At 47.6% G+C, this 15521-nt stretch overlaps 1 protein-coding gene across 1 annotated transcript in view; it reads right to left on the minus strand.

Moving 5' to 3' along the window:
• Nucleotides 1-15227, minus strand: part of fgf22 (fibroblast growth factor 22) — a 67632-nt gene extending 52405 nt beyond the window's left edge. Inside the window, exon 1 of the mRNA XM_088350550.1 lies at nt 14426-15227. Coding sequence (XP_088206676.1) covers nt 14426-14738 — 313 coding nt within the window. The 5' untranslated portion in view covers nt 14739-15227. The remainder of the gene's footprint in view (nt 1-14425) is intronic.
• Between the last annotated feature and the right edge of the window lie 294 nt (nt 15228-15521).

Genomic DNA, 15521 nt, shown 5'->3' on the forward strand with positions numbered 1-15521 from the left:
AGCGTGTTATATAGAATATCTAAATAGTGCTACACAGAATACATATTGCAATAAAATTCGGTAATATGCAATGTAGGTGATGTGTTTTAATGTGGGCTTTTACTCTGCCGGGTAGAGTTAAAGAGCCTCATGGCATGAGGAAGAAAAGATCTCTTCAGTCTGTCAGTAGTACAAGACAGTGACAGCAGTCTGTCGCTGAAACTGCTCTTCTGTCTGGAGATAATGCTGTGTAGTGGATGCGATGGATTGTCCATGATTGACCGCAGCTTTTCCAGTGCCCGTCTCTCAGCTACTGTTGTTAGGCTGTCCAGCTCTTTCCCCACAACAGAGCTCGCTTTCCTAGCCAGTTTATTGAGACGAGAGGCATCCTTCTTCTTGACGCTGCCTCCCCAACACGCTGTCGCATAGAAGAGGGCGCTTGCCACTACTGTCTCATAGAATATTTTCAGGAGCTTTTTGCAGATTTTGAAGGAGGCCAGCCTTCTGAGGAAGTAAAGTCGGCTTTGCCCTTTCCTACATAGAGCTTCTGTGTTGGCAGTCCAGTCCAGTTTGTTGTCCAGCTGCACACCCAGGTATTTGTAGGTCTGAACAAATTCCACATATTCTCCTTTGATGGTTACAGGAACCGGGTGAGTTCTGGTTCTCCTGAAGTCCACCACCATCTCCCTGGTCTTGGTGGTGTTCAGGTGCAGGTGGTTTGCGTCGCTCCATCGGACAAAGTCCTGAATCAATTTCCTGTACTCCTCCTCCTGCCCATTTCTGATACATCCCACGATCGCAGTGTCGTCGGCAAACTTTTGCACATGGCAGGACTCAGAGTTGTACTTAAAGTCCGATGTATACAGAGTGAATAGGAACGGAGAGAGCACGGTCCCCTGCGGAGATCCTGTTCTACTAACCACAGTGTCCGATGCACAGCCCCCCTGTTTCACATACTGGGGTCTGCCTGTCAGGTAGTCAGTAATCCATTCTACAAGGTGTGAGCTAACTCCCATCTCTGTCAGTTTCCTACTCAGTAGCAGAGGCTGTATGGTATTGAAGGCACTGGAGAAGTCCAAAAATGTAATCCTCACAGCCCCCTTAGCCCTATCCAGGTGAGAGAGGGATCGGTGTAACATGTATACTATAGCATCCTCCACTCCCACCTTCTCCTGGTAAGCAAATTGCAGAGGGTCGATGGCGTGACGGACCTGTAGCCTCAGGTGGTGCAGCAGCAACTGCTCCATGGTTTTCATCACATGTGATGTCAGGGCGACCGGCCTGAAGTCGTTCCTCAGGTCTTGATTTCTTTGGGACTGGGATGATGCAGGATGTTTTCCACAGCTGAGGGACCCTCCCATGTTCAAGGCTCAGGTTGAAGATGCGCTGTAGAGGGTCTCCCAGCTCAGACGCACTGGCTTTCAGCAGTCGGGGGATACTCCATCTGGACCAGCTGCCTTGCTGGTTCGCAGCCTCCTCAGCTCTCCACACACCTGGGCTGCAGTTAATTTTAGTGGGGGGATGTCTTCCCTGCTAGTGTCCATAGGGGGGAGAGGGAGAAAGGGGGGAGGGGGGGCAGCTGCAGTACTCAGGGGTGAGGATGAGGCGGAGTGGTCAAACCTGTTGAAAAAGTTGTTCAGCTGGTTGACTCGCCCCACATCTACATCCACAGCCACACCCTGCTTGGTGCTGCAGCCAGTAATTGTTTTCATCCCTTCCCACACCTCCTTCATGTTGTTGTTCTGCAGCTTTTTCTCCAACTTCCTCCTGTACTGCTCCTTCCCTTTCCGGAGCTGGACTCTGAGCTCCTTCTGTACTCGTTTTAGCTCCTGCTGATCACCATTTTTAAAAGCCCTCTTCTTTTGGTTCAGAAGGCACTTGATGTCGCTCGTGATCCAGGGCTTGTTGTTGCGTAGCAGCATATAGTCTTTATAGGAACAACACTGTCTATGCAGAAGTTAATGTAGTCAGTAGTGCAGTTTGCCATCTCCTCAATGTCCCCACTGCTGGACCCTAGCAGGACATCCCAGTCCGTACGTCCAAAGCAGTCTCCCATATGGGCTGCCCACACGCTGCCATACAGATGGAGAGAGAAGCCAAATCGAGGCACTAAGTGTGTTGACAAAGACCTGATCATGCCGTTCCTGTCATCTATTGGTGATGTTTCCATACTGAAATAATTCCCAGAGACTTGATACTTACTGATCAGCAGCGCCAAAGCCTTTATAACATTTTTTTAATTTAAAAAAACTACATATTTTAAACGTTTTCAAGGACATTGCTTCTGAAAACTATTTAAACGTTATGGCACTGAATGAGTTAAGAAAGCTGTCAGATTGTAGCGAAATAATCAGCTTCACAGCAGCTATACAGGTGCAACCACATGGTCAAATTGAGCTTTGAACTAGAAGAACACGGTCCTTGATCACAAAAAATGAATTTAGGTCGGGTGAAATGAACATTGACATAACATTCAATGTACTGAAATTAACACTAAAGAAATTGGTGCCCTAGGTGAGTCATAAAACACAAGTACATGATAAAGGGTTTAGGGTCATTTCAGGCTTTCATGTGGTTTAAGCTTTGTGATTTTTGTTAAAGTTGTTTAGGACGAAAATGTCATTTGAAGAATTATGTTAGTAGTAGTCAGTAACATGGAAAAATCTTATTATGTACTATTACCCAATTAGGCTCAAAATTATGCATAGAACGTGAGGTTCCTGAACAGAATTTTTAATTTTTCAGTCACATCTAAGCATCACCTTATTTTTCTAAACATCTGAGAAAGTATAATAGAGAGGTTTCCAAGACTTTGGGACATAGAATCTGAACTTACAAAAGTGAAGAGTACTTTCATCGATTTGGGCCTTTACTTTCATAACCATAAATAGGCATTCTGTATAATATATCATTGTGTTCCCTTTTTTCCCCCTTTTCCCTTTTTTTCTTTTTTGTTACTAATCTTTACATGTGTTTACCATTTTAATGTTTTTACCTGGTGTACCAGATATTTGAAACGCATTAGCTAATTGCCATATGTTCGTATCCCCCACCATTGGACAATTTCATGACACGAACCAGAACAGGATCAGGATCCAATGTCGTGATTACCTAACTGGAGCCACCTGAGGTAATCAGCTGGCGTGCTTCCTGATTGGTGGAAGCTTTCTACTTAAGCTGTCAGCGTCCAGAGATGGACGTTCGAGTGTACTCCTCGTTTCCATGAGTGAGCCTCCAACATTCAAGGTACCCACGTTCCCTTTGTGTATTCCAAGCCTGCTTCTCGTTGCCTGACCCTTTTCTGTTAAAAGTTTACGACCTACTCTCCCGCCCCGGCCACCGACTTACCTCCTACGTTACTCGTCACGCGTTTCACCACGGAGCTAGCATTCCGTCCAAAGAGGCTTTCTGCTACCAAGACCCGACGTCTCAAGCCTGCTCCACCGAACCTTGTCCAAATAAACTATAAAACTGTTGCTATTGGATCCGAGTGCTTGTTCTGGTCCCTGACAGAACACTCGAACCAAAAAATGGATCCAGCGACGTTTTTTCCCACCTCCGAAGAATGCGGAAATGCCGAGCAGCAATCCGCACTACAGCGCCTACTGCACACCGAAGGCGCGGTACAACAGATGGCCCATGACGTGTCCACACTGGTTCGGCAAGTACAACATCACCAACAATTGTTCGAGCGACAGTGCGACACTTCCCTGGCAGCCCGACCACAAAATCCGGCTCCGCCCCTTTCCGATCAGGCCGGAACCGGCATTGTTGAACCACGAGTAGGTTCGCCAGAGAAATTCAGTGGAGAGCCCGCCCAGATCCGCCCCTTCCTCATAAATTGCCGACTAATTTTTGATCTACAGCCGCGCACCTTTGTGAACGAAAAGACGAAGGTGGCTTATGTAATAAATCATTTGACTGGAAGAGCCCGCCTTTGGGGAACGGCTGAATACGAACGGGGGGCGACAGCATGCACCTCTTTTAGTTTGCTAAGCCAGGAAATGATTAAAGTATTTGATTCTGGTTCCTCATCGGTCGACGCTGCTCGTTCAATCATGAACATCCGCCAGGGGAGACGTTCCATTGCCGACTATGCCATCGACTTTCGCACACTAGCAGCCCAGAGTCACTGGAACGAAGAGGCGCTGGTCGACGCCTACCTCCACAGTCTGTCCGGTTATCTCAAGGATGAATTGGTATCCCACGCTCCTCCGGTAACACTTGACGATGCTATCGATTTGACCGCCCGGATCGACCGTAGGGTCCAGGCAAGACGCCGAGAGAGAGAAGATACCAGCCAATTCATCACCAGGCATAGTCAAGACGTTAGTAAGGTACCGAACCCCCCAACCACTTCTACCACACCTTCTTCCACTTCTACCACACCTTATGAGATGATGGAGGTGGACCGCACCTCTCTCTCCGTCGAAGAGCGCCAGCGAAGGCGTTCCGAACGGCTATGTTTTTATTGCGGGGGCCAGGGACATAGGGTGGTCAATTGCCCGTTAAAAGCCAACGCTCGTCGGACATAGGGGACGTCCGATTGAGCTCGGCTTTAGTTTCGTTCCCCAAGACTGATAGACCTGTTCTCCGAGCAAATCTCATTCTTTCCGGTTCATCTCAGCCCTTACATGCCCTGATCGATTCTGGCGCCGAAGCCAATATCCTGGATCTGTCACTCGCACACAAGATGGGGATACCTGTTAAAACCCTTCCTAATCCGGTATCAGCTCGGGCTTTGGATGGTCACCTGTTAGGCACCGTATCCCAAATAACTGAACCCATAGAACTACAGTTGTCTGGAAATCACAGAGAGAAGATCAGATTCCATTTACTTCACTCCCCTAGCCAACCCCTTGTTCTGGGTCATCCTTGGTTGGTGCAACACAACCCCCATTTCGACTGGCGCACTGGGTCGATACTAGAATGGGGCATGGACTGTCACCAAACCTGCCTGCGAGCCGCTCCTTACCCGGATCACCCTGCTTCCACGAGGGCCCCACCTAATCTGTCCAAGGTCCCAGCCTGTTACCACCACCTACGGGAGGTCTTCAGTAAAGCTAAGGCCTCTTCCCTGCCCCCTCATAGACCTTATGACTGCTCGATTGATCTTCTGCCAGGGTCCGTTCCTCCTCGGGGCCGCCTCTACTCCCTGTCCATTCCCGAGAGGAAGGCCATGGAGGAGTACATTTCCGATGCCTTGGCGGCTGGTATTATTCGACCCTCCTCTTCTCCAGCGGGGGCGGGGTTCTTCTTTGTAGGAAAAAAGGACGGGTCACTCCGGCCCTGTATAGATTATCGGGGCCTTAATGAAATCACTGTTAAAAATCGCTATCCCTTGCCTCTGCTTGCCTCTGCATTTGAACTTCTACAGGGGGCCACAATCTTCACTAAACTTGACCTGCGCAACGCCTACCACTTAGTCCGTATCCGGGAAGGAGATGAGTGGAAGACAGCATTCAACACACCCACCGGTCACTACGAGTACCTGGTAATGCCGTTCGGGTTAACCAATGCTCCAGCCGTTTTCCAATCTTTGATAAATGACATTTTACGAGATGTGCTTAATCGTTTTGTTTTTGTGTAACTGGACGATATTTTAATTTTCTCGAAGTCCCTCGAGGAACACCGAAAACATGTCCAGCTTGTTCTCCGTCGTCTCCTAGAGAACTCTTTATTTGTTAAAGCGGAGAAGTGCGAGTTTCATGCCAAGACGGTTTCATTCCTGGGCTACATCGTGGCGGAGGGGACCCTTCAGATGGATCCTGCCAAGGTATCAGCTGTCACCTCTTGGCCTGTCCCTGAGTCTCGCAAAAATCTCCAACAATTCCTTGGTTTTGCCAACTTCTACCGGAGGTTCATCAGGAACTACAGTTCGGTGGCAGCTCCCCTCACGTTCCTCACCAGCCCCAAAGAGCCATTCCGGTGGTCTCCCGAGGCAAATGCAGCTTTTAACTGTTTAAAGAATCATTTCTCTACGGCCCCTATACTCCAGGTACCTGACCCCGCACGCCAACTGGTAGTGGAGGTGGACGCCTCAGATGTGGGAGTGGGTGCCGTCTTGTCCCAGCGGTCTGACAAGGACCAGAAGATGCACCCGTGCGCCTTCTTTTCCCGACGGTTGTCCCCGGCCGAACGCAACTACGACGTGGGGGATCGTGAGTTGTTGGCCGTCAAGCTAGCCCTGGAAGAATGGCGGCATTGGTTGGAGGGGGTAACGTTGCCGTTCATAGTTTGGACTGACCACAAGAATTTAGAATATATTAGATCGGCCAAGCGGCTCAACCCTCGCCAGTCGCGTTGGGCTCTGTTTTTCACCCGCTTTAACTTCACTCTGTCCTACAGACCCGGATCTCGTAATGTGAAGCCCGACGCGCTCTCCCGGCAATTCCAGAGTTCCAATGAGATACCTCAGGGTCCTGCGACGGTCCTTCGGCCTCCCGTATGGTGGCGGCAGTTTCCTGGGATATCGAGTCCCGAGTCAGAGAGGCATTACCCGATCAGGCGGGTCCCAGCTCCTGTCCCGAGGGTCGACTATTCGTCCCCGAACCCTTACGGTCTGAGGTCCTCCAATGGGGGCACAATTCTCACTTTTCTTGCCATCCGGGGTCGGCTCGGACCCACAGTTTTTTGTCCCGACGCTTCTGGTGGCCTTCCATGGCCAAGGACGTTCGGGAATATGTCTCCGCCTGTCAAGTGTGCGCCCAGAACAAAGCATCCCACCAACGTCCGGCCGGTCTGTTACATCCACTACCGGTTCCCCGCCGGCCATGGTCCCACATCGCCCTGGACTTTGTGACGGGGTTGCCAGTGTCTGAGGGGATGACGACCGTACTTACTATCGTGGACCGGTTCAGTAAGATGGTCCATTTCGTGGCACTACCGAAGCTCCCCTCCGCCAAGGAAACTGCGTTGATAGTCCAGCAACACGTGTTCCGCCTCCATGGCATCCCTCTGGACATTGTTTCTGACCGGGGTCCCCGATTCTCGTCCGTGTTTTGGAAGGAGTTCTGTCGTCTGTTGAGTGCCTCAGTCAGCCTCTCATCGGGGTTCCACCCCCAATCCAACGGCCAGTCTGAGCGAGTGAACCAAGATCTAGAAACGGCACTTCGCTGAATGGTCTCTAGTGAACCGTTGTCTTGGGCTCGGCAATTGGCATGGGTGGAGTATGCTCACAATTCTTTGGTTAGCTCCTCCACGGGAATGTCCCCTTTCCAGTGCGTATATGGCTACCAACCTCCTATGTTCCCTAGTCAAGAAGAGGAAGTTAACTGCCCGTCAGCTACGGCGAACGCACGCCGCTGTCGGCGAACCTGGGCTCGTGCTCGGGCCACACTCCTTCGGGCAGGCAAGGCTCATTCAGTCGGGGCTAATCGACGGAGGAGTCCTGCTCCAAATTACCAGGTGGGCCAGAAGGTGTGGCTTGCATCCGCTGATCTACCACTGAAGGTTGAGTCGAGGAAACTGGCTCCTCGGTATCTTGGCCCGTTTCCTATTGTTAGAATTATCAACTCCTCAGCAGTCCGTCTCCGTCTACCAAGATCTATGAGAGTGCACCCCACGTTTCATGTCTCCCGGATCAAGCCCGTCAGCCAGAGCCTGTTGGCACCCATTCCACCTCCTCCCCCGGCTCCACGCTCCTTGGACGGGGAGCCTATCTATACAGTGCGCCGCCTGCTACGCTCCCGACGCAGGGGTCGGGGCTTCCAGTACTTGGTCGACTGGGAGGGATATGGTCCGGAGGAGAGATCATGGGTTCCCAGCAGGCAGATCCTGGACCGGTCTCTTGTGGCGGAGTTCCATCGACTACATCCAGACCAACCAGCACCGCGCCGTGGTCGTCCTCGGGGGTCTGGCGCTGGTACTCCTACGCCTGCGGACCCACCCGCTACCGCCCCTTCAGATGCAGACGATGGGGTGTCTGTCCATTCGGAAGAATTCTGAGGGGTCCTCTGGGGTTCGTCGGTCGACCGCTGGACTCTCTATTTTGGATTATCGGTGACGTATTTTGGGTTTTGGGGATTATTCGTAACTGGCCTATGACTTTTTGTTCCCTTGGATTACCTGTGTTTCCATGTGACGTGTTTTGGATTAATTTTTTTCCCTGGGGGACTTCTGGAGCCGTCCCTTGAGGGGGGGGTTCTGTCGTGATTACCTAACTGGATCCACCTGAGGTAATCAGCTGGCGTGCTTCCTGATTGGTGGAAGCTTTCTACTTAAGCTGTCAGCGTCCAGAGATGGACGTTCGAGTGTACTCCTCGTTTCCATGAGTGAGCCTCCAACATTCAAGGTACCCACGTTCCCTTTGTGTATTCCAAGCCTGCTTCTCGTTGCCTGACCCTTTTCTGTTAAAAGTTTACGACCTACTCTCCCGCCCCGGCCACCGACTTACCTGCTACGTTACTCGTCACGCGTTTCACCACGGAGCTGCCATTCCGTCCAAAGAGGCTTTCTGCTACCAAGACCCGACGTCTCAAGCCTGCTCCACCGAACCTTGTCCAAATAAACTATAAAACTGTTGCTATTGGATCCGAGTGCTTGTTCTGGTCCCTGACATCCAAATGCGTGATGTTTCTCACACAAGCCGCAAACAGCAATCTGGCATAGAATGATAGGAAGCCAGAGGCCGACGAGATCGATACCAATTGCCCGAGCAGATATCGGACAGATGGGGTCGATACCAGACAGAACGGGACAGACACGATTGATAACAAAAAGAAGATATTGAAATTAAACAGGGCAAACTAGACGGGAACGAATGTGGAAACCGATATTCAACAGGACAAAATAAACGGGAACAATACTGGACAGGATATATCAACAAGAAACAGAACCGAGTCAAACCCATGTCTTGCGGGGCAGAGGTTCGTTGATGGACTGACACAGGAAGAGTGAGAGCACTGAGCTTAAATAGACCAAAAGCCAATCTGTCAACGAGCCGCAGCTGGCGCCACACGGGGAGGGCCAATTGGGCGCCATGGCAACTGTGACATTTCACCTTGCAGAAAAGTTCTATGTCATTACCCAGGGGTTTGTTGTACGATAATGACGCCTGAATGAACCGAAAATGCAACTATTCAATTTCCAATTGAATACGTTCCACACAAGCCACCTCAACTTGACTCTCAAACAAGTTCATGTAGGTGTGAAAGGCAATTCCAGGTGCCTGGTTTGCACAGGTGAGTTGCAATGTTGGCACCAAGCCAGTGAGTGACTTTAACACAACAGCTGTTCCTTCCCTTCCACCTCGGTAGCCATGTGGAAAAACTCTGACTAACACAGTCGTCATAAAAAAGAGCCATTACAAACACATAAATATTACAACCCACCGCGTTGCGGACCGTCACTCAGAAAGTGACGGACGTGGGGTTCGGGTCAGCTCGTGAGTCAGCTCCTCTGACCTGGTCAAATGTCTGAAAGGGATCTATTGATGCACACAATGAGAAGCGGCCATCGCGCTTCTCGGGTGTCTTTTGAACTACGAGCGCTACGTGCACACAACATTTAGTCCGACTTGAGCTAGACCTGTGCAGAGCAAATTTTATGTACAGTTCAATGCTCAATTTTGAACCCTTGGATTCATTACTTACTAGTACAAACAGTCCATCAAGAGCAGTGTTGGCCACGTTATTAATAAAAAAAAATGCAATCAGTTATAGTTACTCATTACTTCGTCCAAAAAGTAACTGAGTTAGTCACTGAAATACTCTATGGTAAAAGTAATTAGTTACCAGAGAAAGTAACTATTTCTGTTTGTTTAAAAATAAGTTGTTGTATGTCAAATAATTTGAAATTTTCTGGGCAGTATTTCATTCAGTAAAATAGAGAAGAACAGACAGGTACCTGTGTTATAGAACCTTGTTATGTTTATTCCCTATTGGTGTGTGAGTGTGTGTGTAAATGGGTTGTAAAGCGCTTTGGGAGGTCTTCACTGACTTGAAAAGCGCGATATGAATGCAGACCATTTACCATTGCACCTCACCAGCAACAGATTTATCTTACACTTGAGGCGCAACCAAAATAAACAGTAAACAATATCAGAAAACAACAATCAGCTGTAAACAAAATAAAGTGAGTTCAATGAATCGTATCTTACTCTCACAACCTGGTCAAGTAGACATAAGCTACTGCACTTCAAAGATTTTGTTCCCAGCAAAAGACAACTGGAAAACAGTAAAGTGTGAGTTTCAATCGATAGAATAAATCACAATCTCTAGAAAGACAACTGCTCAAATAGAAATATGCTACTGTACTTCGAATATTTTCACTCGAAAAAAGTAAAGAATTCAACAATATAATTAATTATAATAATTTCCTTTGTATTGTCATTCTTTGTAAGAACAAAATGTCGATACACCTGACCCGTTGTAGCGAGCCGATGCAGCCGCAGCCAACAGAGGGCGCCGCCATTTTACCAATGTTATAAGTCTTAGGTATGACTCGGCCGAGGCGCGAACCAGCGACCTCCCAGTCTCAAAGCGGGCGCCCTACCATCTAGGCTACTGAGCTGGTAAAGTGTGTTTAACACTGCATTGTAAAATAAATAAGTCAAACTTTCACAACCTAAGACAACTGGTCAAGTAGAAATAGGCAACTGCACTTTAAATGTTTTGCTTACAACAAAAGTCAACGGTAAAACAAAATAAGGTTACTATCCAGTGCTTAATAACATAAAAAATACTTGTTACTGAGCACGTGCGATGTGTCCCCTAATGTGTACAGTTGTATGTTATGGTTTTCTTGCAAGTGACGCAAAAGTAAACACCCGTCCAACACGCCTCGTCTCAAATTATTCAAAGTAACACAAAAAAAAAAGATCACCCCATTACCAAAAATAAACATCACCGTTACGTATCTGTGTTAATTATAATATTCAATGTTCCCAACATTGTCCATGAGTAGGCCCCATTTATGCATACAGGGGTTAAAACACATGTGTCAAACTCATGGCCTGCAGGTCTAATGTGGCAGCCACATCATGTTATAATGCCGAGAGAAGCACAAGAGAAAAATGAGCTGCATTGTGTCAAACAATGACTTGCAGTTTTAGATATGTCCGTGGCATGTCTCCAAAGCCAAGCAACACTCGCAAGACATTTTCCAATGGCCCGCTTCAGTGGCACAAACCATCGAAAAAATGCACTCTGCCGATCCCTGCTCTTGAGAATATTCAACTGGGGTTATGAATCATGACCAAAACCAGACCTGGGCACTCGGGTCCTCAAGTGCCGCCTGTCCTGCCTGTTTTTTTAGTTTTCTCTGCTCCAATATAGGTCATTCCAAGCTCCTGCAGCTTGCTAACAAGCTCCTAATTTGTGTCAACTAAGTCAAAGAAGAGAAACTTCCAAAATCATGCAGGATATGCAGCCGTCTCAACCGGGTCCGGCCAAAACAGTGCAGTTCATTTTCAGTGAGTCAGAAAACGCCTTCTGCTTCTCCCAACTTGCAGTAATGTGGGTTTAGGGATAATGGATTACGGGCGTACAAGTGACCTTTATTTTAGGTTGAAATAACGCCAAAATAGAGCCGCCAGGCCTGATAGAACTGCCCTACTATACAATTCCTTTTCTTGCAGCCACATGCGATCGGGATAATGGATAATTTGGTGACAAATAAAAAACTGGTGATAATTTGGTGACCCGTAGTCTAAAAACAATCAAGTAAGAATAAATTAACCAAAATTGGGCTTACAACAGTCACCCCAAATAATCATGCTTATGAAAATAAAGACGAATACGCAAACTAAAACTTTTGGGTTCGATTCATGGACAGCTAAATACTTACCCATTCACACACACTCACACACCGATAGAGTCAGCCATGCCAGGCAACTACCTGCATATTGGGGGCATTAGGAATTCAGTGTCTTGCCCAAGGACACTTCAACACGCAAGAGGAGCCGGGTATCGAACCTGCAACCTCTTGATCCTAAGACTAGTGCTCTACCTCCTGAGCTTAGGCCGCCCCATTACAAATTACCACTGGGAAACACCATTTTTTGCATGGTCCATAATAAATGTCCATAATTCAGACGCAAACCTTACACTGATACATAATTCATAGTGTCCTGTTTAGGTGGCGCAGTGACCCGTCCTCTTGGGCGCAACCCGTAGGAGGCAATGATGCTTATTAGGACAATGCTATACAAACTATTGAGCGGCCTTTAATCACGAGAGAGAAAGAAATGCAATGGCAGAGCGAGCCACGCAGGAGCAGTGTCAGCGTCGTTTTTAAGCAGAATTGTTAAGAAACATGGTAACCATTTCAACCATTTACAGGGATTTCACCCAAAATTCATGTTATTTCAATTCTTTGAAAACATTGCCACAAATTTCAGGCATTTTCAAGGCTTTTAAGCACCCATACGAACCCTTTTATCAATACAGTTGAGGTATAAAAATGAATTGATTTTTTCCTCAATGGTTACCGTAAAGTTCAATGTAATCGTGCATTTCCAGTTCTATTTACCGTTTTGTCCTGTGTATTGACTTTTTTTTTTCGTTTTTCATATGTGCCTTTTAGTTCCATGAATATAAGTATTACTCAAAAAATAACCCATTTTGTGTCATAGTTGCCATGGCGCCCAATTGGCCCCGCCCGTGTGGCACCAGCTGAGGTGCATTGACAGTTTGGCTTTCCGTCTTTTTAAGCTCAGTGCTCTCATTTTTCCTGGGTCAGTCCGTAAACGAACCTCTGCCTCGCAAGACGTTGGTTCTGACTTGGTCCAGTTTTCCTGTTGGTATCTCTTGTCCGGTATTGTTCCCGTTCATTGTGTCCTGTTAAATATCGGTTTCCACTTTCGTCCCCGTCTATTTTTGTCCTGTTTATTATTCTCTCCACTTTTTTCCCCGTCTAGTTTGTCCTGTTTATTTCGATATCCTGTTTCATGATCAATCCTGTCTGTCCCGCCCTTTGTGGTATCGACCCCATCTGTCCGATATCTGCTTGGGCAATTGGAATCGATCTCGTTGGTCTCTGGCTTCCTGTCTTTCCACGCCAGACCGATGCCTAACGTGCATGACTCCCCATTCCCCATAAAATAAGGCTTGTGTGAGAACGTCACGCGTTTGGGTCCTGTCCCGGTTCTTGATATTTTGTGGCATTTATTTGCCAGTTCTTTATTTGACCCACATTTTAAGGTGGATTCCATCACTTAAAAAGGTGAATTGTTCTGTTTTGATCCAAATTAAGTTCATTTTGACACAGCCGCTAGAACAACAATTTATAGTCTATTCCTTTTCAACTTTAGAAAACCATAATTTCAATTTAAGTAGCTTATTGCGGATTTTTTTCGCAAAACAAACTAATGAAGAAATCTTTAGATAGAAAAAACAGGAAATAATGACATAAAGTTAGGCAATTCCAAGGTATTAAGTAACTATTTGCTTGAAAAACAGAACCTACTCTTTGGCGGGACAGAATAGTAGTGGTACAGAGATCACAATTTTATGGTTGTTTACAAATTTCTCCCGAAAATTAGACCCCATGCAAACCAAATTTTCTTCAAAGTTCAGTACTCACTTCTTATAGTACTTGTGACAAACTCAAATGTGTCCTGCTTTATTATTTTATGTGGCCCTCAAGTGGCCCTGTTAAATAAAAGCGAAAAATTCCACTGATTATTTCAGCAGAGAAAGGAAAGTGACAAACTTTATAATACCAATGAAAAGGGAGCTGAGATCTTTGGAAAGTATCGTTTTATTTTGAAGGGGATAACCGATCGTCCATAAAAAAGATCAGGTTATGGTGTAATTGTGACCTGTGAAGTCTTTTGAGACATTTTGGGCTATATGAATAAATTTGACTTGACTTGATTAGACTTCACTTGACTAGATTAGCGCAAAAGGCCACAGGTTTCATGTGTATTTAAGAAAAAATAACAATTTTTGTGTTATTACCATGTTATTACTATGTTATTACTAATGTCTCACCAGATCATTATTATTACAAGTAGGGTTGACAACCGAAGCAGTATGCAAGTTAGAATCACATTTCCCAGAAAATCACAATGGTGAGCTAATTTTAGAACACAGGTGATCTTAGAGGGCCCACATTGGAGACCCCACTGTAAAGTATAATGGGTCAGCAGCGTCCTCAGTCTAAGCCCTCGTGGTGGTTTCCATATCTACCTGCTACTCACAAGTGATACCCTTTCCTCACAGTTGTGACAAGTTAATCCCCAACGAGACGCTTTGTTTTTCCATACCAACAGATGCCCAATGTCTATCCTCAAAGAAAAAAATGCAGCGACGCCGTTTGTCCCTCGAGGAGTGTGCTCGCCCTACCTAGCAACCTGTGTCTCCTGCTCTTCTAAACATAACAGTGCAGTGACATAGATGCAGGGCATCCTTAAGCACCGCCATAAAATACCAGATAACAACATCTGATCGTTAAAAAGAGAAGTCGAACGTCACCCTCAAGAAACGCGGCGTCAGCAACTTACTGTCAGCGTAGTTTTTCCGCCGCGTGCCGTCCACCTTGCCCGTCCTGTCGATGCACAAAAAGAACTTGTTGGCTGAGTAAAGCCGGCGAAGCCGCACGTCGCCCTCCAGGTGGTTGTAACTTCTCGTGTGCCTTCCCAATGTCCACGAGCAGTTGGCCAGGACCTGCAGGGGCTCCTGCCCCGGCCCGGGGCTGCAGGCACCAGAGGCGGCCCCGGCACTCGCCAGCAGCAGGGCCAGGTAAATGGAGGTGGCGGTGGTTGGCTGGCGCTTGGCATCAGGACCTGGTGCGACGGGTGGCGTCCATCTCTGCATGGTGGGTCACACTCCCTGAGTGCACCTTATCGTGATAGGTGCAGCCATGCTGGTGGGTGGGAGACGTCCGGGAGAGGGAATCCTGAAGGGAGAGGGCAGTAGACTCCCCTTTACCTGGATGGAGATTGGCTTCCTACTGCTGCAAGGTTGGCATCTTGGTCTGGCCTTCACATGTCTTCCCAGGACTGGATCTCCATCCTTTTCGCTTGTCCGCCTCCTTCCTCCCCCTAGAAGGATGCTGAAGTTTTTTGGGGTGATCAAAATTGCGTGAGAGCACCTGGCAAAGGACTGTTCTCTCCAGTTGGGGAGCAACAAGTCGCCTGTCTGAGCTGCTGACCCGTGGCCAGACGGGAGGTGAATGAGCTTGATGACTGACTGTGCGTGTTTGTGTGTATGTGTGTTAGCGAGAGGGGGAGGAACGAGCCCCCGTCTGCATGTGTCAGAGTGAGTGTCGAACGTCTCGCACGAGCCACTAAAGCAGCAAGACGACGCTTGTGAGCTCAGTGGGAGCTCGGCCCGACTCGCCGTGCATTTTATCCCGGGGAGGGCCGGCAGCATCCGAGGGAGGGGGCGACTCCGGGTTGTAATGAGAGAGCGCATGGGGCGGGATCTGCAGATTCATTCATGAGTATTTCAGAGAAATGAGGAAAGGTTTGTAGTCATATAGCATTATTTCAGTGGCTTTAAGTAATATTTCTTACGATATATATTATGTATCTTGATTTTCCGTGCCCAAAAAACTGCTTTTTTTTAACTTACTGTATCTCCTAGCGCATGGTTCAT

The sequence above is a fragment of the Urocampus carinirostris genome, chromosome 12 (assembly GCF_059441175.1).
Source record: "Urocampus carinirostris isolate Australia breed hairy pipefish chromosome 12, RoL_Ucar_1.0, whole genome shotgun sequence".
NCBI classification, from domain to species: Eukaryota; Metazoa; Chordata; class Actinopteri; order Syngnathiformes; family Syngnathidae; genus Urocampus; species Urocampus carinirostris.